Source organism: Ostrea edulis, chromosome 3 (assembly GCF_947568905.1).
Source record: "Ostrea edulis chromosome 3, xbOstEdul1.1, whole genome shotgun sequence".
Lineage (NCBI taxonomy): Eukaryota > Metazoa > Mollusca > Bivalvia > Ostreida > Ostreidae > Ostrea > Ostrea edulis.
In genome coordinates, this window is record NC_079166.1 from 90,191,464 (window position 1) to 90,217,304 (window position 25,841).

General features: G+C 38.2%; 3 protein-coding genes across 5 annotated transcripts; 1 reads left to right on the forward strand and 2 right to left on the reverse strand.

Moving 5' to 3' along the window:
- Positions 1 to 1,180: 1,180 nt before the first annotated feature.
- LOC125675789 (uncharacterized) lies at positions 1,181 to 6,728 on the reverse strand. Its single transcript, XM_056161071.1, has 7 exons — positions 6,678 to 6,728; positions 6,018 to 6,354; positions 4,408 to 4,635; positions 4,031 to 4,189; positions 2,039 to 2,110; positions 1,848 to 1,926; positions 1,181 to 1,664 (listed from the first exon to the last, which is right to left on the reverse strand). Exons 1-7 carry the CDS (start codon positions 6,726 to 6,728, stop codon positions 1,187 to 1,189), a joined length of 1,404 nt encoding a protein of 467 aa, XP_056017046.1. The 3' UTR covers positions 1,181 to 1,186.
- Positions 6,729 to 15,365: 8,637 nt separating this feature from the next.
- On the reverse strand, positions 15,366 to 22,636 carry LOC125676234 (uncharacterized). Of its 3 annotated transcripts, XM_048914127.2 has the most exons (6): positions 22,587 to 22,636; positions 20,463 to 20,683; positions 17,223 to 17,915; positions 16,915 to 17,016; positions 16,033 to 16,212; positions 15,366 to 15,774 (listed from the first exon to the last, which is right to left on the reverse strand). In XM_048914127.2, exons 2-6 carry the CDS (start codon positions 20,478 to 20,480, stop codon positions 15,433 to 15,435), a joined length of 1,335 nt encoding a protein of 444 aa, XP_048770084.2. In that variant the 5' UTR covers positions 20,481 to 20,683; positions 22,587 to 22,636; the 3' UTR covers positions 15,366 to 15,432. The 3 variants fall into 3 exon arrangements, with proteins under 3 accessions (XP_048770084.2, XP_048770083.2, XP_048770086.2); XM_048914126.2 differs by lacking the exon at positions 22,587 to 22,636 and having other exon boundaries at positions 20,374 to 20,514; XM_048914129.2 differs by lacking the exon at positions 22,587 to 22,636 and having other exon boundaries at positions 17,223 to 17,928; positions 20,374 to 20,503.
- Positions 20,659 to 21,858, forward strand: LOC130053678 (isonocardicin synthase-like). Its single transcript, XM_056161072.1, has one exon. It carries the CDS (start codon positions 20,659 to 20,661, stop codon positions 21,856 to 21,858), a length of 1,200 nt encoding a protein of 399 aa, XP_056017047.1.
- Positions 22,637 to 25,841: the final 3,205 nt, after the last annotated feature.

Below are 25,841 nucleotides of genomic sequence, written 5' to 3' on the forward strand. Positions count from 1 at the left end.
TGATCATGATTTCCATGAAGCTCTCTACCTGAATTGTGAAACGCATGGTTCCTGGATCAGTGGCACAGCACTTGAGAAGGTAAATATGGCCACATAATAAAAATGTATGAAAAATTATTTTATCTTCTCTACTTTCACAAGTCATGTAAATTAAGTAAATCAAATGCATGGTTATGATGTCCGTTGTGTCTTATTAAATTGTGAAATTCATGGGTCAGGGTATTGAGGGGGGGGACTTGAGGGATGTCAAAATGATTGATATATTTCAAACGTCCATTTTTCCTTCTCAAAAGGGAATAGAAATTATGTGCATATTTTGAAAGATCATAAACATGTAGCAAAGGATTCCATATTAAAACTTAAATGCAAATATGAGACTCACTGTATGGACTATGATATTCAGGTGACCGTTAAGGACCATGAGGCTCTTGTTTCCTTTCTTCGCATTTTTTTTAAATTCAGGAATATGATAATTCCATGTCTCTGTAAACGTACGTTATATAATGCTGCATTTCATGGATATGGTGTTTCTTATTAAGACTTGTACTTCCAATGCTACAGTAATCTTCTATAGTTGCTCTTCGTATTTAGCAGAGCATTTAGTATCAATAGCATGTGCTCATGAATGTGAGGAAAATACGATTTCTTTTTTCTAACTGTACCTCTCTCGTAAACCCTTTTTGTTTTATATATGGATCAATATTACTGAAGTACTCTAACACAAATTATTCATAAAATCTGTTTTCAAAGTTATCTATTACATGCATACCTATGTTCACATTTGACTATCTACAGGTACTTGGTATAACAACTTTCTACAATGGTTCAGTTTACTTACAAAATACGTGGAAATTGCATGCATCAAATCATACCAAAGTTTGAACTTTGAAATATTTTCTTTGCAAACAAAACACATTTTTTATCATTTCAAAACATCACTTAAAATGAGTGAAAGCTTGAATAGCTTTTTCGATGGTGGAATTCTAGTACATATAAAGAGGTGATTTAACGAGTCATTACATGAACGTTTGATGGAATGAGCCACCTTAAATAATGATATGAATGAGTTATTATTATTTCCCTAAACATTTATCAGAGGGATATCATCTACAATTGTCAGGTGTGCGAGTGCATGCGTACCCCCCCCCCCCCCCTCCGGAAAGAATCCGGTCGTTGTGGAATAAAATCATACATCGACTTCGTCATCAGTTGTCCCTATCACAGACAAATATTGCAAACTCCCAAAATCAGAAACGCCGGGTAATTCCACCTCACTCTGTCCAGCTTCTGATAGTGACGTCACTTCCTGATTCATTCTTTCTTCGCCCTCTTCATTTTTCGCCGCTTTTTCGTTCCTGTCTTCCGACATTTCAGAATTTACGGCGTGTTTGAATGATTCGTTCCGATGAATGTCAATAATTGCTATCCCAGAATCCTTTGACTTTGCAGACGACAATTTTCTTTTCTTTGGGTTAAAGATGAAATTTGGCGGTAAGCTGTTATATCTGGATATGCTCGAAAGTGTGTTGCATCTCCGCAGGAAGTAGAATTCTTTATTAACTTCCGAGAAGGTGGCGCTTCTAGAACTCACCCCTTGTGATCCACCTACTTGTTTCGCATGTCTGTGTAGGGATGACTTATTTCTGTCCCTTTTAAAAGAAATTCTGTTGGACCATACGAAAAAGAAACACAATAAGAACACTTGAATTTTCTATATGAAGATACAAAGATATTTTGCGTTAACTTCATCACTTGTTGTTGTTGGTTTTTGTTTGTTTGTTTGTTTTAAATTATCTATCAACAGAATAATTATTACTGATTGGTTACGATAAGAAGTCTTCTCTTACCTTCTCAATACAAGGAACACAGTCAGGCCTGTCACAAACACACACACTCCAGCGATGCTGCTTATGACCGCTATCACCCCTATAAACATTTTGATCTCCTCAAATTAACATTAACAATACGCATGCGTTAATAAGTTTAACATATCCGATCGAGAGGAGAACATGTAAACACATGGTACCCCTACTCTTACCTGATGAGAGATTCGCTTCGTCCTTTTGTTTTACAGAACAGACAACGTGGACACGAGAAGTTGAGGGGAAGGCTGTGGGCGAAAATAAAGTAAATCTGTGTATGGAATACAAATACAACGTGCCTATCAATACTGTAGATCCCTAAATATACAACTAACCGTGTACAACTTCACCCAAAAACCGAGTACAACGTCACACATAAACTGTGTACAACGGCACACATAAACCGTGTACAACGTCACATAAACCGTGTACAACGTCACACATTAACCACGTTCAACATAACGTATAAACCACGTACAACATAACGTATAAACCACGTACAACGTAACATATAACAGGGGTACGCCTGGAGTTTGAATCATTTTATAACTTTTAACGTGACGACTTAACAGCGATGCTGAATGGATGAAAAATTCGTTTGATTTCTTAACAAACAAAAATTATCCGGCGTTCCTCTACACTAAGCACGCGGGACTACGTGTCTTCCCCGTTCTAATCTTAGCGCTATTTATAGAACGGGAATTAATTTGCACACAAGCACTTTATTCGTTTGATTTTTCCTCCTTTGCTACCAAAATTGAACACAACCAAAGTTATGAATAAAATAGAAATTTAAAGAAACAACACACACAGTGATGATGTGGTAGAATAGTTGACCTGAGGACGTAGGACAATGACTGGTAGAGGTAGATAGATTACACGAGTTCACGGTGTGTACGTGTCGTCTCCTTTACGAGTTCGATAACATGACGGAGCAGGCGGCGACTTTTAATCTGGGAGATATTTATGAAATTGAACTGCGTTATAAGGGGCTCAACAAGGGCGGTTTAGGCGTTGAGTTTTTTACTTCATAATAAAATGAAGCTATGGGGCCGAGCCACATTCCACCGCTCCTACATCACAACCAGTGTTCAACGTCTCCAACACAATGCAGCATACATTCAGTCACCGCTTCTTTCCTTTATATCTAACTCAGCTTTTCACCTTTAATATGGCGTGTTCCGTGGAATCATCATTGTTCGTGGGGGTTAATGTTCGTTGGGGGGGGGGGGGGGGGTTAATGTTCGTGGATTTCGTTGGCCACTCTTTCCCACGAATTTAAGTGTCATCGAACTTTTTTTAAACCAAGTAGAGTTATTTCTCCTAGTGACATCATGTCGCTTACCCATGAAATTACTTCCCCACGAACCAGCAAAATTTTGCTTACCCACGAACATTGGCCCACATCAATTAAAATGATTCCACGGTAATCCATTTCATTCTGCACAGTAACTGTACGTCACAGGCATTCGACGTTTAAAATATCTATAATTTTTTTTTAAAAAATGCCTTCCGATCCTATAAACAATTTTTTTGTTTATAGGAAGACAATTTTTTTATCATAGATTTTTAAAACGTCGAATGCCTGTGCTGTACATGTACCTGACCTTCTGAACGCACAGCCAGTTTAGTTGTTTTCATTGTTTCATATATGTATTCCTACGCGCCATTTCTAAAACGTTAATTCAAGCATTTTGATGAGAAAAACTATTTGTTTTTCTATTTTAAAAACATAATTAAATGATAAAAAAATAAAATTTAAAAATCTTTTATTGACGCCTGTATCAAACGAAAAATTGGACGGAAAGCTTTAGCGCATTGATGAAGTTTTCCGTCCACTTTTTCGTTTAATACATGCATCAAAACAAGAATTATAAGTTTCATTTCTTAAAGATTTCACTTGTCTTTACACATAATCCTAGACAAATCTCTCCTGCGTCATCATTAATACGCCTGAAGTTTGAAGATAACTTTGTCTTTACACATAATCTTAGACACATTTTCCTGCGTCATCATTAATACGCCTGAGGTTTGAAGATGATTTGTTTTTACACATATATCTTAACACAAAAAAGATGATCACAAAATCATTGCAAACGATGACTAGAAACATCGTAAGTTTGATCCATCATGCAGTGTGTGTAGTGGACCATTAGATAGACGCTTACTCGAGTATTTGATCCAAAAGCCAGTGGGGACTCTAGGTACCATGACGGGGAGGAATGTAGTGTCGCCGCCATTACTGTAGCCCAGAGTGAGGCTATTCGTGTCCGGAATACCAATATCTGACGAGAGTCTGTACATCTGGTCAAGACTATAATCATGTTCTAGACAAAGTGTAGAAATTGTGAAAAAGCACGTGCCTCAATCCTTTTTAGTCGGGACAAAAATAAACAAAATAAAAACAAACATTGAATCTGTTGTCAGGCATGATTACACGGAATGTGTGTTTACTTTGCATTCAATATAAAGTACAAGGTGGATTTAGAATTAATCTTTTAAAAAATACAAGAGAATTAAACCCTTTAAACGATAATTTTCAAACCTTCATTGATTTTGACATTTAGTCTCCACCTCCCATTTCCGGTATGAGGATGCACGGGATTGATAATGATGGCGCTCAGTCTGATTACTCCCCAGTCCGTCGCCGATATTCGACATGAACATCCACCATATTGCTGCCTCACGGGATCCGGAAAACCGGGATTAAAAAGCATCCCGTCCACCTCCCCTACCAGTTCTTTGTCTTCACAGATACTCGGTCTCTCCATCTCTGTGTGTTGGGGTACATATAGCATCGTTTATTTTATTGACACTTTGCTTGCATTCAAATGCTTATATTTTAAAAATATAAATTCCAGATAATATTTTCATACTCTATCCGAGGATTTGCGGGTGAATTTGGATGCCCTTCTCATTGCAGACGTTGGCACGATAAAGAACCCTCGCTTTAAAGCCCTGGGGGTCATCCATATGTCTAAATTTGTGACACTTCACCTAGAGGGAATATCATTTTGATACATGTATGAATGGAAAACTCCTGGAATGACATAAATCAAAAAAATTGTACAACATTCTGTGACTGCTATCAAATAATTATATACCCACGATCAGATAAATATTTAATTATTTAACCAACTGACTCGGAGGACCACGTACCTGTGAGACATACATACAATATCTGGACGTACCTGTGAGACATACAATATGTGGACTTACCTGTGAGACACTCATACAATATCTGGACGTACCTGTGATACACTCATACAGTATCTGGACGTACCTGTGAGACACTCATACAATATCTGGACGTACCTGTGATACACTCATACAATATCTGGACGTACCTGTGATACACTCATACAATATGTGGACTTACCTGTGATACACTCATACAATATCTGGACGTACTTGTGAGACACTCATACAATATCTGGACGTACCTGTGATACACTCATACAATATCTGGACGTACCTGTGAGACATACAATATCTGGACGTACTTGTGAGACATACAATATCTGGATGTACCTGTGAGACATACAATATCTGGACGTACCTGTGATACACTCATACAATATCTGGACGTATCTGTGAGACACTCATACAATATCTGGACGTACCTGTGAGACATACAATATCTGGACGTACCTGTGAGACATTCAATATGTGGACGTACCTGTGAGACACTCATACAATATCTGGACGTACCTGTAAGACACTCGTACAATATCTGGACGTACGTGTGAGACACTCATACAATATCTGGACGTACGTGTGGGACATACATACAATATCTGGACGTACCTGTGAGACACTCGTACAATATCTGGACGTACCTGTAAGACACTCGTACAATATCTGGACGTACCTGTGAGACATTCATGCAATATCTGGACGTACCTGTGAGACATACAATATCTGGACGTACCTGTGAGACACTCATACAATATCTGGACGTACCTGTGAGACACTCATACAATATCTGGACGTACGTGTGAGACATTCATACAATATCTGGACGTACCTGTAAGACACTCGTACAATATCTGGACGTACCTGTGAGACACTCGTACAATATCTGGACGCACCTGTGAGACACTCATACAATATCTGGACGTACCTGTGAGACACTCATACAATATGTGGACGTACCTGTGAGACACTCATACAATATCTGGACGACCCTCACAGTCGACGAGTCGTTACAGTTCACCCCGAATATCTGACCTACAAACGTCAATCTCTCGGAAACAAACGTGTGTTCCGCTCTGTATTTTCCATTGTAGTAAAAGTCCGAGGAGTTACTGAAGGTGTGACAGAGACTATTGTAGGAAGGAAGCTGACAGTTAACATTCGGAACCCCGTAGTATTCGGAGTACATCGTTTGTCGGACGTAGATGATGCTCCATGTATCGCACTGTATGGATAAGGGAACCCCGGCGGGGGCGCATTTCGAGTAAATAGGTCCGCCTAAAAATAAAAACGAAAACTAGATCTTGTATTGATCCAAGAATTTTGTTTTCATTTTTCAAAAAAAAACAACAACAAAAAAACAGTAAACATAACTTATAAAAATTTTTTTTAGAAATACTCATATATATACAAAATGACATTTGCTTCTCTTCAGAAGATAAACACATTGAAATTACGTTTCACAAATCAAACTATGTTGAACATACATGTCCTTTGAATGATGATTATATACTTATAGAAATGTGGTGTAAAATCAATAATTACAGAAGTTTTTATTGAGAGATACACGGAGTCCTAAATCTAAGACAGAAAAGAAGTGAACGATAACAGAGTATTTACGTTCCCAGTGTGTTCGCCTTTCCTATCTTCACAAAATACAATGACAGCCATTTCCTCGTGAATACGTTGCAGTTGTAAACAATAGGCGTATGAATACAGATAAATTTAGTACGTCTGTTTTAATGGCGGGTAATTCCAACAAAAATGAAAGTACAATATAAATATAAGAAGTAGGCTTCATTTTTAAGATATATAAGGATATAAACTGCAGCACGCCGACATACTTTTCATTAAGCGCTGACGCCGGTATATAAATCGTCACATTTCAAACCCACATGTATTTTTAAAAATGAAATTTATTTTTTGAATATGCGTGTAAAATTACAAGACTCACCTGTTTCAGCGGGGTAATTGCACATCACGAATACAACGAAAGTAACAAATAAAATGTCCTCCATTTTTTTTGTATTGTACAAAATATATCGTGCATTAGCAAATGAATCATGTACGTTCAATGGGACATACCCGCTTGTACTAAGAAAGACAGGTCAATTCAGTTGACCCCTAGCAGATCGATTAATCGTTTTAGAGCTCGTGAATTGAAAGTCAAACTGTGATGTTTATCTGATGACCCGGAAATGGGTAATTTAAACGTGTCTCAGCCGCCATAAACATAATTATAACGGGGCAGAAAGAACGAGGAGGGGTGTAATGAAAGCAGGACGAGAGAGAGAGAGAGAGAGATTACATGTAGGGGGAATCTTATAAACTACAAATAGAAACAAAATCAAACAACCATATACACTGTACTTGACAGGGTCGCATTCAATCTGAAATGACCAATTCAAGATAACTTAATTCATTCACTTAAACCAGATTAAAAGGTATATGTTGTAAAAGAAATAAAATAATGTATACAAGAGAAATCATCAGAGAGGTACATAATACAAAGGTATATGTATAGATAATTAGTATATAATACAAATGTATATGTATAGATAATTAGTACATAATACAAATGTATATGTATAGATAATTAGTACATAATACAAATGTATATGTATAGATAATTAGTACATACTGTAATAAAAATGTATATATGTATAAATAATTTGAGACGTATAGCAGAATAACAATTACGAGGCAATCTCAAACTTAATATTTTCATATTTTGGCTTGGCAAAACTTCAGAACGTTTCGTCTTTCGAGAAAATTTTTATCGAAGTATTTTCCCTTTAATTGTGAAAAGGTTGAACATTGTAAAATGAAGTGGAAGGGGGAAAAAACCTTTCGGGCCGGATTTGGTTTTAGTCTTTAGAAAAGCCCATCCGTGTCCATCCTAGTTTTTTGTTGTTGTTTTTTTTCACTTTAGGCCAATTGCAAACAAATGCAATAAGTTGTTTTTCGCACATCGCAATGCTTTTAGTATGTGGATATAGTTGGCTATTTCCAAATGATATTTTATATTTCTGTAATTGCAATATTCGGTCGATTGACACACGCAGCAGATTTTGCTTAGCATGTTTTATAGCTGGCACATGTACTTGATTTGAGTAACACAAACTGAATGAGCATTTTCCTCGGAACAAAGTCTGCTAAATCGACATATAGTTTCATTTGATTGTGCTTGAGTACAGGGAATTTAGAACTTGTTTTCACTTAAGGTAGCTCCTTACTTTTCATTTTATCTGATAAATTCTGACAGAATTGTGTTTATTATACAGACAAACATTCCAGCAAAAGAAGAAGAAAAAATAAAGGTCAAATCACATTAGATTTACTAAACCAGCCTATTAAACATGTATACCCCCTATCATCTGTTAACAGTTTTTTTAGCATTATTACCAATTATGACATTTTTAGCTACAACTTGAGTAATAATAGTACAATAGTCATTACATTACACATGATTGTTCTAATTATTTACCTTAAAGTATATATACATTTGTTTTTATGAATGGGAAGCACTAAAAGAAAATTTTACATAATATATGCCTCATTCTCACGTAAATTGTACAACAAGATAATTCAAGGAAAAAATACACTTTTATACACAATATGAAAAAGGTGTTGAAACGACGAAATAAAAGACGAGGTACCATAAGTGTATTGTGAGGAGGATTAGAAGCTTAACACTCACAGAGACCGCAGTGTAGCGTAGTGAGATGCACTATTTTCAAGAAATGGTGATATTGATTTGAACCAGGTTGTCAAAAGCATGTGCTCTAATTTTGTCGGTTTTTTTGTGTGAATTTCGACCCCCCCATGACAGGGGTGTCCCTAAGTTATCCTATTGTAAAATGTTCTTGGGATTACATCCTATCAAAATATGTAGTTTCATTTAAGAACAGACTTCAAAACCAAAATTCATACTAAAATCGGTGTTTAAAAAAATGCTATTTAGATCAACTTTAAAGGTTAATTTCAGCAATACAAATGATAAATGTTAGGTTCAAATTGTAAATATGAAAAATGTCAACACATCCACAGCCCAGTAGCTAAGTACTTCATTACTAGCTTGAAAATACGGATGTATATTTAATTGCCATGATAAGATTTAGAAATTCATTTCAAAATTAAGGATTATCTCCCTCATTCATAAATCTGGCCTGGAGGTTATAAAACTTTTTTGAGCACATTCTCATACTCAGACTCAAACTATGTTCTCTAAATCGTACACATACTCAAAAGCGAAGGTTATAAAACTTTTATAAAATCATTCTCACACTCAAATGGAGTACATGCTCAAGATTTTTCGAGTATGTTTCAAAGCTTGCTCAGAGTTATACCCAAAACAAAAATGCCTGAGTTTGAGTATGAGTACGATAAAAGTTTTATAACCTCCAGGCCTGATCCTTAGACGAATTTGGCTCCAGTCTTTGGCACTCTGTTTTTCGTTTTAGCTCTTACAAGTTTATTGCTATTTCGGGTTTCCAAAATTTTGGCTTGGGCGTCACTGAAGAGACATTATTTGTCGAAATGCGCATCTGGAACATCAAAATTGGTACCGTATAAGTTTACATAGATACGGCAAAACAAGAAACAAAACATGAAAGTTGATATAAGAATGTGACTTTTACCGGAAAATTGTTCTTCCCTATAGGTCTTTTCTTTTATTATCCTGAATGTAAATTCAAATATTTACTCTTGAGTCTTTGAGTTCAGAATATCAAAACTGGAAAATTATTAGTAACATTTGTTTTTGGTTATTAAATCACCCCCATGATTTTTTAAATGTACTGTTACTTTTAAGTAATATTTCATCCTCTTTCCGTTATTTTTTCTCCCAGTTTCTTTTTCCGTAAGTGTGCGCCATGACAAATCTTTCTCCGTGAGTGTGAGTTCTTACAAATCTTTCTCCGTGAGTTCGAGTCCTTACAAATCTTTCTCCGTGAGTTCGAGTCCTTACAAATCTTTCTCCGTGAGTGTGAGTTCTTACAAATCTTTCTCCGTGAGTGTGAGTCCTTACAAATCTTTCTCCGTGAGTGTGAGTCATTACAAATCTTTCTCCGTGAGTGTGAGGTCTTACAAATCTTTCTCCGTGAGTGTGAGTCCTTACAAATCTTTCTCCGTGAGTGCGAGTCCTTACAAATCTTTCTACGTGAGTGTGAGTCCTTACAAATCTTTCTCCATGAGTGCGAGTCCTTACAAATCTTTCTACGTGAGTGTGAGTCCTTACAAATCTTTCTCCATGAGTGCGAGTCCTTACAAATCTTTCTACGTGAGTGTGAGTCCTTACAAATCTTTCTCCATGAGTGCGAGTCCTTCAAATCTTTCTCCGTGAGTGTGAGTTCTTACAAATATTTCTCCGTGAGTGTGAGTTCTTACAAATCTTTCTCCGTGAGTGTGAGTTCTTACAAATCTTTCTCCGTGAGTGTGAGTCCTTACAAATCTTTCCCCGTGAGTGTGAGTTCTTACAAATCTTTCTCCGTGAGTGTGAGTTCTTAAAATCTTTCTCCGTGAGTGTGAGTCCTTACAAATCTTTCTCCGTGAGTGCGAGTCCTTACAAATCTTCCTCCGTGAGTGCGAGTCTTTACAAATCTTTCTCCGTGAGTGTGAGTTCTTACAATCTTTCTCCGTGAGTGTGAGTTCTTAAAATCTTTCTCCGTGTGAGTTCTTAAAATCTTTCTCCGTGAGTGTGAGTCCTTACAAATCTTTCTACGTGAGTGTGAGTCCTTACAAATCTTTCTCCGTGAGTGCGAGTCCTTACAAATCTTTCTCCGTGAGTGTGAGTTCTTACAATCTTTCTCCGTGAGTGTGAGTTCTTAAAATCTTTCTCCGTGAGTGTGAGTCCTTACAAATCTTTCTACGTGAGTGTGAGTCCTTACAAATCTTTCTCCGTGAGTGCGAGTCCTTACAAATCTTTCTACGTGAGTGTGAGTCCTTCAAATCTTTCTCCGTGAGTGTGAGTTCTTACAAATCTTTCTCCGTGAGTGTGAGTTCTTCAAATCTTTCTCCGTGAGTGTGAGTTCTTACAAATCTTTCTCCGTGAGTGTGAGTCCTTACAAATCTTTCTCCGTGAGTGTGAGTCCTTACAAATCTTTCTACGTGAGTGTGAGTCCTTACAAATCTTCCTCCGTGAGTGCGAGTCTTTACAAATCTTTCTCCGTGAGTGTGAGTTCTTACAAATCTTTCTCCGTGAGTGCAAGTCCTTACAAATCTTTCTACGTGAGTGTGAGTCCTTCAAATCTTTCTCCGTGAGTGTGAGTTCTTACAAATCTTTCTCCGTGAGTGTGAGTTCTTAAAATCTTTCTCCGTGAGTGTGAGTTCTTAAAATCTTTCTCCGTGAGTGTGAGTTCTTACAAATCTTTCTCCGTGAGTGTGAGTTCTTAAAATCTTTCTCCGTGAGTGTGAGTTCTTAAAATCTTTCTCCGTGAGTGTGAGTTCTTAAAATCTTTCTCCGTGAGTGTGAGTCCTTACAAATCTTTTTACGTGAGTGTGAGTCCTTACAAATCTTTCTCCGTGAGTGCGAGTCCTTACAAATCTTTCTACGTGAGTGTGAGTCCTTCAAATCTTTCTCCGTGAGTGTGAGTTCTTACAAATCTTTCTCCGTGAGTGTGAGTTCTTAAAATCTTTCTCCGTGAGTGTGAGTTCTTACAAATCTTTCTCCGTGAGTGTGAGTCCTTACAAATCTTTCTCCGTGAGTGTGAGTTCTTACAAATCTTTCCCCGTGAGAGTGCTTACAAGTAATATCTTGTTTCTTTGTTAAGGACCAGACATAACCTGCCATGAAGAGATTCAACAGTACATGTTGAAAATTTCTAGAATCCCAATCACAATTTAAGATTTGTGACGCTTGAGGGTGGGAATCCATTCTACCGACAGATTTACCCGAGATGTGGGTGCGCTACAACCGGGTCCAAATCATAAAGGTGGCGCTAGTCCCCTAAGTTTCAGTTTCCTCCCCTTTTCAGAAAATTGTGACTTCCTGAAGCTGAAATATCGTCACATCGGCGTTAAATAATACAAAACAAACAAGCTGACAACGTGTTCGATAAAGCCTTAAACCGACCTCCTTATCCTCCATTTCCTGTTCCTTTGGAGTACTAGAAAGTTTTATTAAACACGTAAACACGAGAAGGAAAATCGCAAACATCTCACAAGTTTGAAAATGATATTGCTTGAGCTTTGTTTCTACCCATTGCGAGTCTATGTCTAACATCTACATAACAAGACCAATAATTGGCAATTAACCCAGACAATGTCCACGTCACTACATTAATTACAGACCGATAAACACAGTATATGTCCACGTCATCACGGTAATTACAGACCGATCAACACAGTATATGTCCACGTCATCACGGTAATTACAGACCGATCAACACAGTATATGTCCACGTCATCACGGTAATTACAGACCGATCAACACAGTATATGTCCACGTCTTCACGGTAATTACAGACCGTAAAAAGAGACAAAAAATTGCATTTTTAGATAACCTTTAATTTACAAAACATTGGTAGAAAAAAATGAATGACGATGCCAGATCAAGTGCCTCTGATGGAGAATACAAAATCAAGAGAGGGCAAACACGGACCCCTGGACACACCAGAGGCGGGATCAGACAAACACGGACCCCTGGACACACCAGAGGCGGGGTCAGACAAATACGGACCCCTGGACACACCAGAGGCGGGGTCAGACAAACACGGACCCCTGGACACACCAGAGGCGGGATCAGACAAACACGGACCCCTGGACACACCAGAGGCGGGATCAAACAAACACGGACCCCTGGACACACCAGAGGCGGGGTCAGACAAACACGGACCCCTGGACACACCAGAGGCGGGATCAGACAAACACGGACCCCTGGACTCACCAGAGGCGGGATCAGACAAACACGGACCCCTGGACACACCAGAGGCGGGATCAGACAAACACGGACTCCTGGACACACCAGAGGTGGGATTAGACAAACACGGACCCCTGGACACACCAGAGGCGGGGTCAGACAAACACGGACTCCTGGACACACCAGAGGCGGGATCAGACAAACACGGACCCCTGGACACACCAGAGGCGGGATCAGACAAACACGGACCCCTGGACACACCAGAGGCGGGGTCAGGTGCCTACGATGAGTAAGCATCCCCCGTCGACCGGTCCCACCCGCCGTGAGCTCTATGTCTTGATCAGTGGAGTAATATGTAGTCAAAATCAGTAGGTACAGAACGACCTAACAATTGGTATGAAATACGTCAGACAGCATTCGACCCAATGATGGCTTGTGTAGATCATAACGACCAGATGATAATTCCTCTGAATTTGGAATCTGGGGTATGTATATCACAACTAAATACATCCCTGTGTCCAGGATTAACAGGACATACTATCTTTCTGAGTTGTAAAAATATTCTTCAGTGGAACCTATCCTTCTGAGTTCCCGTGATGGAGGTTATTCACGTGAGGTCCTGTGTGGGACTAACCTTCCGAGTTCACGTGATGGAGGTTATTCACGTGAGGTTCTGTGTGGGACTAACCTTCTGAGGTCACGTGATGGAGGTTATTCACGTGAGATCCTGTGTGGGACTAACCTTCCGAGTTCACGTGATGGAGGTTATTCATGTAAGGTCCTGCGTGGAACCTATCCTAAGGCTTCTGAATTCACGTGTTGGAGGTCCTGTGTGGGGACTAACCTTCCGAGTTCACGTGTGTGAGGTTATTCACGCGAGATCTAGCTGCAATAATGTAGCCCTCTCCGATTTTTTTTGGGGGGGGGGGGGGGACTACAACTCCTTAGGATCTCCGTAACGGTGCAAATGCGGGAGTGATTCATTCACGCAACATTTTTTATCATTCTAAACATTTGCTTACTTTCTTTACGTAAATAAAATGATGTTCTATGTTTCTTTGTCAAAATTTTCAACCTGCAACTTGCGATTTGTGAGGCTCTATTCTACCGTTTTCAACAATTTCGATATATTCCAATTTCTCGATTCATATTTTTGCGCCATGTTTGATGTACTGAAGTTTCAACTTCCGATTGTCAAGTTATTTGCAATGGACAAGTACGGAGGAGAAAGCTATTTTGTCGGTATTAAAAAGGTTTAAATTTAATATCAAGTTCAAAACCGAACAGCAGTTGTGAATTCTTTCTGCAACAATATGATTTTCTGTTCTTTGTCGGAGTGGCTCGAGTAACAACATTTTCGCGCAGATTGTCAATGTTTAGGTTTTTAGTAGATCCACCTACGAGATCTCGCGATAACAAGCATGGCGGAGCAGACGAAGAATTTTGCGTGCTGTACATATTCATAATATTTCATGAAAAACACCTTTATTAGACATGCCCAAGCACAAAGTTCGTACTCCTTTTGGTATGTACAACATTTGGGACTAATTAACGGATCTTATTATCGGTTATTCATGAAATTATTTTGCACCATTACGGAGATCCTATGGAATTGTAGCACTATCCCGATCGAAACGTCAGAATTTAAAAAATTCGAATAGCGCTACAATATTCTTGCAGCTACGTGAGGTCCTGTGTGGGGACTATCCTTCTGAGGTCACGTGTTTGAGGTTATTCACGTGAGGTCCTATGTGAGGACTATCCTTCTGAGGTCACGTGTTGGAGGTTATTCACGTGAGGTCCTGTGTGGGACTATCCTTCTGAGGTCACGTGTTGGAGGTTATTCACGTGAGGTCCTATGTGAGGACTATCCTTCTGAGGTCACGTGTTGGAGGTTATTCACGTGAGGTCCTATGTGAGGACTATCTGTCGGATGACAGTCCCACTTCACCTAACGTCTGTACTAATATCTCTATTGAGTGTAACCGTTTTACTGCTATCATTAACACAGTTTCACATGAAGTGCCTGGAATGTGCCAAAAGTGTATTTTTTCTAGAAAAATTCAAATTCATTGATACTTGATCAAATAGAGCGTAAAGCAAAATTTTGATTTCAAATGGACAGCTCGAAGACTTGGGGCAGATTTTCTTAAGATACACACAGACAGTCCGTATCTCTTCATTTTACAGGGATGATTGACCAAAAATTCCAGTGTGTAATTTCATAATCTCAGAAGTGACGACGAGAGCGAGGAACATAGACTATTCTAATCAAAAATGAATGCTAGTTGATTAGGAATGCATTTCCCACCAGAAAGATATAGGGGTTTGTTTTAATCAAAATTAGCAAAAATGTTATTTTACCGGAAGTTTTAAAACATATCGCACATATTTGATGCTGCACATCCCAGTGGTTTAACAGTAATTTTCAAAAGCACTGAGAAGACATCCATTAATGCGTTTATTTCAAAATGTACACATTGAAAAACAATTTTATTCAAATCTTTAAGAATAACATTATGGCAGTTTGATAGGATTATTCTGTGTTGGAGATATCTTAAAGATCATGTCTTTATCCGGATGTACAACAGCGTGAGCCCAGTCCACCACAAAATTCAGTTCCGGTGTTTCCTGCGCATGCTCGAACTTAAACTGGTACAGTAAGAAAGCTATAGCGAGTCTTAGTTCTAACCAGGCTAAATGCTGTCCAATACACACACGCGAGCCTGCACCAAATGGGATGTACATGTTTCCTGAAGTCTTGCTGGAGTTCAGAAACCGAAAGGGGACGAATTCTCTTGCTCTGTCCCAGAAATGTGAGCTTCGATGAATTCCCCATGTAAATATGATGACGTCAGCCTATAAATATATGTATTACCAGTATCGTTGTTATAGTTGCGTTTTATACTGTAAATAATCATACTATAATGCATATAAATTATTTTCTTCTAATGTTATTGAACAGAACATAAAAAAAATTGTCAATCACAAATTAACTCCTCGTGACACCCCCCCCCCCCCCTCTTACAGTGTATTTTTATAACACACAATACATTTATAAAGATTTTTGTACTTCGAACGGAAGATCAAACATCATCAGCGGTCAGTGAAACATACGTGTTGGTCCAGATTGACGTCACCAAGAGTGACCGGTTCGTAGTTTTGTCTGCTGATGAATGGTGCGATCGGGTACAGGCGGAGTACCTCACTCAGGACACTTTCTGTCTTCGGTAGACGTGTGGTTGGATCCGCCACCAATGCGTTAATGAGAGTTTCTGCTTCTTGTCGTAACTCATTCTGACAATAAACAACTAGATTTGATTAAACCCCAATATGTCAAAGAAAAGGAAATGTGAAACTCACACTAACTTTGTCAATTGTTTATTCATAGTCTTAACTTAACAATTTTACGGAATGTTTTCAAATAAATATTGAGTGGTACAATGTAACCTGACTACCTGGGTATCTACCAGTATGTCTAGATATTTACCTGTCTGCATATTTACCTGTATGTCTGCATATTTACCTGACTCAATATTTACCTGACTGCCTGGATATCTACCTGTCTAGATATTTACCTGACTGTCTGGATATCTACCTGTCTAGATATTTACCTGGCTGTCTGGATATTTACCTGGATGTCTGGATATTTACCTGTCTGGATATTTACCTGACTGGCTGGATATTTACCTGTATGTTTGGATATTTACCTGACTGGATATTTACCTGTATGTCTGGATATTTACCTGTATGTCTGGATATTTACCTGTATACCTGGACATTTACCTGACTGTTTGGATATTTACCTGATTGTCTGGATATTTACCTGACTGCCTGGATATTTACCTGACTGATTGGATATTTACCTGACTGTCTGGATATTTACCTGACTGCCTGGATATTTACCTGAAATTTACCTGTAAATCTGGAGATTTACCATTGTGTAGATATTTACCTTTATGTCTGAATATCTATCTACCTGTATATTTGGATATTTACCTGTATTTCTGGATATTTGACCAGTAAAGACATGACGACTGGAATAGTGGAGGCAGTGGTCTCTGTCCCCGCCATCAGAAACAACTTCATGTTGTCCTTGGCCTGTTTAACCACACAAGATATTACAATTACAATCATACAATACACACAAGATATCACTAATCATCTAATACACATCAAAGTACTGAAAGTACGGTTAGGAGTATAAAATACACACAAGACATTAATTCTAGATTATAGTGCGAGTTGAATGATAAAACAGGTCTCTGGTGTTTTGTATTTGAATTGATTACGGCATACATACTTACCTCGCTGAATCCGCATGCATCATGCAATGATTTAACCAATCGTTTGCCCTTGAATGCGACGTCATCAATGCTCAGTGCTTCCTCTAAAACTCTCTGCGTGATAGCATCGAATTGTTCGCTTGCATCAGAAAACTCCTTGCTCCCTGGTTGTACCTCATTAAGTGCGTAACATCTATGTAAGATCGTTGTCATCGAAGAAATCATCGTCTCCTGTTGCTTGTCTAAACCATGGAAATCCAGCTCCAGTAACACATGGCCAACGATGTCTAAGGCCAACCGAAGGGTCCACTCTGTAATATTTACAATACTGTTCGGTTCACCTCGGAATTTTTTACACATTTCCTGTATGTCACCCATCATTATGACTGCACGTTCTTCAATGGAAGTCTTTCGGAACAGAGATGCTATGGCGCGCCGCGTTTCGGGACTTTTCTGTGATGATCCTAGGAACGTGTTCTTTAGAGGAGAATTCTCCAAGTAATGTTCAGCCCCCTTTTCTAGTTTATAGATAGCTTGTTGTGCGAGTTTTGAATTGAAAATGTAAATTTTAGAATCAAACTTGAATAATCCGTAGTGAAAATAGAATTCTGTGAGGAACTCCAGCTTCTTCAATTTGTCCTCTCCAAATCTCAGGGACAGCAACTTCTGGAATAGAGTCCCAGGTTCCGGAATTCTGCCTTTCGTCGGCGGGATCTGCATAAGAAACCTTTTTAAGATACATGTGAAAGTCCTAAGAATGATATACGAGTCCTTTTTAATTATTGTCATATATTTGCAATCGCTATATGTATTTTGTTTAATTTCTGCTGAAATCAATAGATGTCATTTCACAGTTGTCATTTGCAACTACGAAGATACAGTTTGTTTTAATCTAGATAGATCCAGTTTTAGAGCCGTCTGACCGCGTATGAATATACACATTCCACGAACTCCACGACCTATTTCGCGGAAGTGTTGAAATTGTGGGAAAATATGTTTTTGTTTATTTTTTACCTTTGGTTTTAATTCAGAATAATGAATAACGCTTATGGTTTATTGTACGAGTTGACAGTTTGTCCTTCTTGGACTATTTTCCTTTACTACTGTTCAAATATAGAAATTATTACCAATATGGAGATAAGTCAAGGTCACGTGATTTTCAGCTGTTACGTTTGAATAACTTACAGGTCAATAATATATACACATGTAATAGTATATTATAAATAATTGAAAGTACTTATATTTTTAAAAAATAATGAATATGAAAATTTTTTGTCATTTTATCTTTAATCATTTCATTATTTATCGAATATGGGAGTGTATGCAAACTATGCTTATCTCAAAAGGAACAAGACGGCATGAAATTTACATTCTCAGTTTTTAGAATGGTCTCTTTTTTTAAATTTCATTTTGTTAATTTTTTCATTGATATGAAATATTTGCCAATTTTAGATTTAGCTTATTTGTAACTTGTAAAGTAAGCATTTATATTCACTGAGTTAATTCTGCTCAATTTCTATTGAAATCCACGCTTGTCATTTGCAACTGTGGAGACACGTTTTTTCAATCTAGTAAAACATCCTCCAAGGACGACCTACACGTAACGATCTGAATGAAACACGTCAGACAGCATTTGACCCAATGACAGGTTGTATTGGCAAACTAGATCGTTATAACGACCATAGAAGTTCCGAAATGCTGACTTTAAAACGAGACTGTTGAGACGCCAGTAACAGAATAAGCTATTGTGAGAAACATAAACACCATATACATGTGATAATGGAATATTGCTACATGAATATGGGAAGTTGGCAATAAAGAAGCTGAAGTTATCCTGTTTGTCATAAAGCTGAGTTGTTTGTTTGCCGTTAACATCTATGTTAAAAAAAATATCTAAGTACGATGCAGATATGGAAGACTCTGTGGTATCTTATTTCGAGTTCACTGGGATATATCGAATCGACCTATGAATGAAAATGATCATTGTTAATGGATAAAACGTCGTCGATATATCTACATGTAAATGTCGAATTGAAACCATTGCATGATAGCAATTTTATCATAACATTCTACACCATAAATTGATTGAGCTAAGTTGAATGCTTGCATAAAAGTTTACAAAGCTTTTTACAAGAATCTTGTAATTTCAGCATTGTCAGAGCTTTTAGCGAGCAGCGACACCTATGGGTAGAGAATGGAAAGAACACAGTCTGACACAGGGTTTACCCCCCCCCCCCCTCTTAACGTACGTGTATTTACATATAATACAGTGTATATTTGTAATGACACTGCTCATGTTATAACAGAGAGTGTGGTATGTATAAAACCACCTTAAACTTATTAAGTCTACAAGTTGAACATCGTGTGTTTGATTTATTGTTTTCGACTGACAGAGACTGAGTGATCGCAGCACTCTTGAAATCCTACATTTTTGTAAATAGTCGAGACGTTTTGGCAGTTTATTTTAAAAGCTCAAATACTGGTATCCTATTGTTTATAGGAATGATGAAATCACTTTTCAATTTTAATTCCATTCCAACATAAATTCTCTGTTAGCCGTTTTAGCTATTTCATATATCTTGAAATAAATCTGTGAATTGATAAACTTCACCTTCGTGTTTTTGTTTTCTTTATTAAGGTTTTTACCCCCACCATCCTTTATAGTTAATACTATGTAAAAATTTTCACTTAACATAAATTGATCCCAAATGAGACAAACCTTTAATTCGCACCGAACTCGTTTGCTTTTAAATTTGATGAGATGCATATATATATGTATCATTGTTTGCACGTTTTAGATCATTGGCCTGGGGGCGAAATTCTAAGAGTGCGTTCGAGACCGCCGTTCCCGTGGTTCTCGTGCTCCGTTCTAAGATTCGTGAATGACGAGAACATGTGTACACAAACGGTATTCTTTGACTACACTACCTACAGAGGCGGTGCGAGTTCTTGTACTTCAAACCAGTTCTCGTGATGCGTACTGGGCAGTAATTCGAGCTCGAGCGGAGAGCGATGGACTCGAACGCACTCTGAACGCAAGTCTTTGGTGTGCTCCAGGCGGAAACACTTGCTTCTTGTGGTAAACACGTTTCGGAGTCTGTAAGGGATGAAATGTGGAGAATGTAAGAACTCGCTTCAGCGGTAATTAAACCAGATAAATGTATTTACTCACCAACTGAAATATCCATTTCACGATACTCAACAAAACTGCAGCGACGTTGTCCATAATGACATGTGTAAACTTAACACTTGAATGATAACCTTATCTGCTGTCAACATGACATATCGCACAGGACCACCGTAGTATCAGCAGTGTCTGCCTTATCGACGAATTGTACCGAGACTTTATCCGCACTGGGCCACTGTCCATTGTCTTACTGCTGATCCGTGTGCCATTGTCTATTGTCTTACTGCTGATCCGATCCGTGTGCTGCGAGTGAAATTTTATTTGTGGAAAATGGAGAACGATCCAGCATTGAAATCTACAATAGCAATAACCAGCTATGATGGAATTTTTAAAGGCATGTATGACAAAGAAATTCAAAATATGTTCATGGACATTCGAATATGTCTTTCTAAAGGAAACTGGACACAAGCTCAAGACATTTTAAAACAAGCAATCATGGGATCAGAACGAAGCCCGGGAGATAAGAAAACTCTGTTGACACTCAGCGATGAGATTGCTAGATACTCGGCTCAGAGAATCGATCCGACGACCGTCATGAAGGAAGATGCAAGCTGGGACGAAGTTTATCAGAGACCTATCTCACGGATAGACGTCAGTTTGTATGGACTGCCCCAGGGCGTGTTCTACCTAAACATCGATGTCCCGGGATCTCCGAACCCGATCCGAATATTAGGTAGGAAGGTTCTTTCCGACTTCTGGATGAAAAACAAGATTCCGGAGTTATACTGCAGCTTCATCTCGGCTGACATGCTCCTGGGAATATTCTGGGATCAAAGAGTCACGGAGAACAAAGTGACGGTGCATTACTACCCGTTTGAAAAATCCGAAAAATTGTACGCTATGGATCAAGTTATGAAGAGTTCATACGGTCTCCCGGAGTTGGTTTTTCCTTATCCGTTGCTCAGGCAGACGACCCACCAAGAGCTGTGTTCCTCGCCAGAGGGCTGGGTGATCGATGACGCGTTTGACGTCATGCTTGGTTGTGGTGAAGAAAGAATAAGAGAATACACAATCAAATTCATAGGATCTACAAAAACAAAGAACGCCATTCTCTATGATCCAGCTTGTTCTACAGGGGTGTTCCTGTCCACGCTTAAAAACGCATTTCCCGACGCTTACACAATCGGTCAAGATCTCAGCAAGCAAATGGTGGACATTTCCCGCCAGAGGGTCGATGAGGTACATTGTGGGAATGCCATGGAACCAAAAATAAAACAAGGAACTGCTGATTTCTGCTTCGTTCGTTTTCTGAACTCGGAGGTAGTGAAATCGACTGAGGCCGAGGAACTGTTGGTTGCCTTGTTACCAACCGTAAAAAGGGGCGGATACATGATAACCTTCGGCCACACCCCTGTACTCCTGTCGTCTGCTAACTATAAAGCCATTCCAGGCTTTAAGATTATTCAATGCATTGCAACAGCTGTAGATAACTCTGGAATTTTTCAGTATTATGTTTTGCAAAGGTTGTGAAGAACAGTATTTTGTAATAAAAAAGGAAAGAAATTTCATTTCAAAACAATGCAATTTAGAAGTTCCTTATCACATGTTCATTTAACAGATTACGAGTGTTATTGGTCCGCGAATAATCCCGAGACCATTCGGATGATCCCGAGACAAAACAATGTCTTTGCGAACCAATCACACGGCGCGTACAACAAATTCATACTCTGTGACCTCATTTTTGGCTGCCAGTGGAAGAGAAGCGCAGGTCTGTTCGATCAATGTACGTAAAATTGTGACAAATAAAAGAGATAAGATGGGTTTTGAGTTGAAGAGACTTGTAGTATGACATCTCCCTGACCTGCCGCTCGTCAGAATTCCTTACATAACGCTGTAATTACATGGAAAATGTGCATCGAAACAGTGACCCTCTATTTATTTACAACATTTTGTTTCATACCTTGTGCATTTTATTATACCGGTAGATGGCCAATCTTTAAAGCTTACAAAAAAGCGTGAAACGATTACATAAATCGAAAGAGAGATGAGATAGACAGGGAATTCACACATTTCAGAGAAATTATTGCCACCAAAAAAAAAAAAATTATCGAAAAAAGATGTCTGATAAATATTACACTCTAAAGCTCTTAGGTAGTTAAACACGTCCTTGCGTTTCGCACTATCACATAAACCTTGACAATTTACTGAAATAATTTAACCATTCCGACAATACAAATGGAAAAAATAAATAAACTTACTGAGACTAAAATGTTACCCACTGGAACCATGTTGAAGCAAAGGTAAATGCGGTAGGGTATTTTTTTCTATTTATATCTATTTACTGATTAAAATTCAGATACCTGTGGTTGAAGTTTGTTGATATAGAAATGGGGAGAGATAGAAAAGAGAAAGACGTAGAAATATATATAGGTATGATACAGGTAAATTTAGATTATCAGTTGTCAATCAAAACAAAAACCAACTGAATAATCAAGCTGTGAACGTGAGAGTCACTTTGTTTGGATGACAGATCAGATGTCCAAAATCTGTTAATTACGACACCGGAGGTACAGTTGATATATTTATTAAAGTCTAAATAGATAACAGGCAGAATTTTTATTACCGGATTTTTTTTTTCACTTGAAGTCAATATCATCGAGTATATCGAACTTCACTCGCTTTCCTTTTACGTTACCGTATTAAAGTACCATGCCGATGTTATACTCTCATGATCTAAAAGGTGAACAATCTATTCTTTGTTCTCCTTGACCACGTGACGTCGTCCCCAAGATGAACATTACTGGTGCGGTCCTACAGAGTACGATAGAGTACTTAAGAGTACGCTGGTAAAATTTCAATGCAATGTAACCGCTGTTCGTAGTTGTTTTTACTTTAATTTAACCTCATAAATGTATATCTGGAATATAAGTGTTTGTTTTAAATACTGGGGCATTACATCTAAACCAAGATTAAGCCTTCATCTTATTTTTGAAGTATAAGTCTTTTTATTGTCAACTTGGCGTACATTCTTACAGGGATCGCTTCGTTGGTTCATTGGTGGTAGATGACTCTGGTAGCGAAGCATGAGATGTGTACATACCAACGACAGATCACATTTAGATTATTTAGGTATAATTCTATAAAATAGATTTTATATGTAAGGGTTGTGTAGAGGGTTTTTTTCCTATCTAGACCCTATCATATTGAATGGAAAATCATCACGCAAACACCTAACTTTTTCAAGCATTTTTGAAAATGAAAATATTTTACTTTCATTTCCAGGTTCACCAAATCAAATTACAAAAACTTTAAAAGACAATAAAGAAAAAAAAAACCCATAGAAATAAATAGATAATTTTTTTTTAAAAAGGGGATGAAAAAGACACCCCCCCCCCCAAAAAAAAACAAAAGGAAAAGAAAACAGAAAATCAAAGATCCCGTGGGGACCCGGGTTAGAATAGGTCTTCAGTACCCCTTACTTGTCGACTAAATGGGGCGGTCCTTCGGATGAGACCGTAAAAACCGAGGCCCTGTGTCACAGCAAGTGAGGCAAGATAAAGATCCCTCCCTGCTCAAAGACCGTAAGCGCCGAGCATAGGCCTAAATTTTGCAGCCCTTCGCCAGCATTGGTGACGTCTACATATGAGTGAAATATTCTTGAGTTTAATGTTCAATCAATCAATCCCCTTCTTTTTCAATGTAGATTTGACTATCTCCACGCTGTTTTCTCCCTTTGATTCTGGGATGTATATATTTTAATGTTATTTTTTTGACTGTATTGTTCATTGCAATTCGATTTCAGTGTGGAAATTAAATGTCGCTAAATCACGGACTTCATTAATTTCTTTTTTGTAGATCCCTGGTATTTTTTTTGCCTCACAAATTTTTTCCCTTAGGGTTTCGTTTTCCATTGTTAGTTTATCAACGTCCGTTGTAAACCTGTCTATTTTTAATTTTAATTGTGTTTAACGTTTTTCTGCCTCTTTTTCGTAATTTTTCTGGAGACCTTTCGTAAACGATATTTGTTACCATGGATTTGTTATTTCGAGATGAAGAGTCGCTAATTATCGTTTTGTCGTCTTTTCGAAAAGACGACAAAACGCCAAGCAAAAAGACGACAAATTAGGTCGCTAATTTGCAGGTTTTATTTGTCGTCTTTTCGCCTCCATTTTGTCATCTTTTCGTTTTGTCGTCTTTTTGTTATTTCGGGGCGAAAAGTAGCTATTTATGGTTTTGTCGTCTTTTCGCCTCGAAATTTCTAAAAGACGACAAATTGTAAACGGATACAAATCAAGCACCATATTTACCTATTCCAACAGCTGGTCCCGATAAATTACACCTGTAGATCTGTCCCGATAAATGACACCTGTAGACCCGTCCCGATAAATTACACCTGTACATCCGTCTCGATAAATGACACCTGTAGACCCATCCCGATAAATTACACCTGTACATTCGTCCCGATAAATTACACCTGTAGATCTGTCCCGATAAATTACACCTGTAAATCTGTCCCGATAAATTACACCTGTATACCTGTCCCGATAAATTACACCCGTAGATCTGTCCCGATAAATTACACCTGTAAATCTGTCCCGATAAATTACACCTGTATACCTGTCCCGATAAATTACACCCGTAGATCTGTCCCGATAAATTACACCTGTAAATCTGTCCCGATAAATTACACCTGTATACCTGTCCCGATAAATTACACCCGTAGATCTGTCCCGATAAATTACACCTGTAAATCTGTCCCGATAAATTACACCTGTAGATCTGCCCCGATAAATTACACCTGTAGATCTGTCCCGATAAATTACACCTGTACATCTGTCCCGATAAATTACACCTATAGATCTGTCCTGATAAATTACACCTGTTGACCCGTCCCGATAAATTACACCTGTAGATCTGTCCCCATAAATTACACCTGTACATCTGTCCCAATATTTAACCAGAGAGCTACGGGTCTGCAGCGAGATAAATTAATAAAAAAAAAAAAAGAATATTCATCATCAATGAAAGTCGCACATAGAGCCAACTTATATAGCAGATTGAATTGTTCAGGAAGCAACCATTCACGTACTTGTAACTTGGAAGTAAATGCAGATAAATGCATACGTGTTATTATTGATAGGAAATGATATATACAAGTCATTTGTTCTCATTTTAATTAATTCTTTTTAAAAAATCGAAGAAAATGGCCTTCATTGTTATTTTAACCCAAAATGTCACACAGACGTCCTGTGACGAGTGTAGCTCAGACTTTCTGTCTAGATACCAATGTAAAGATGATCCTGCGAATATATAATGAAGTCGTGTGACTGTTTGAAAAACTTGTTAATATACATGTCATGGGCGCCGTTTAACAAGATTGGTGTGCGTGTGTGTTTGTGTGAATAACACGGGCGCTGTTTATCATGATTAGCGCGATTGGTGTGTGTGTGTTTGTGTTTGTGTGTGTGTGCGTGAATAACATGGGCGACTTCATCCACATATAGTTACAGCTG

What these genes read in the sequence shown, in the direction of transcription:
- LOC125676234 (XM_048914126.2), bottom strand. Translation starts at nt 20,427, where the DNA reads ATGGACAACGTCGCTGCAGTTTTGTTGAGTATCGTGAAATGGATATTT. An exon ending in ATGCATGCGGATTCAGCGAG is followed by an intron (nt 17,017 to 17,222) that starts GTAAGTATGTAT and finishes GTGGTTAAACAG; the next exon opens with GCCAAGGACAACATGAAGTT. An exon ending in ACGTCAATCTGGACCAACAC is followed by an intron (nt 15,775 to 16,032) that starts GTATGTTTCACT and finishes ATATATTTATAG; the next exon opens with GCTGACGTCATCATATTTAC.
- LOC130053678 (XM_056161072.1), top strand. Translation starts at nt 20,659, where the DNA reads ATGGAGAACGATCCAGCATTGAAATCTACAATAGCAATAACCAGCTAT.
- LOC125675789 (XM_056161071.1), bottom strand. Translation starts at nt 6,728, where the DNA reads ATGGCTGTCATTGTATTTTGTGAAGATAGGAAAGGCGAACACACTGGG. An exon ending in AAGGCGAACACACTGGGAAC is followed by an intron (nt 6,355 to 6,677) that starts GTAAATACTCTG and finishes TACAAGATCTAG; the next exon opens with TTTTCGTTTTTATTTTTAGG. An exon ending in ATTGTATGAGTGTCTCACAG is followed by an intron (nt 4,636 to 6,017) that starts GTACGTCCACAT and finishes CCCAACACACAG; the next exon opens with AGATGGAGAGACCGAGTATC.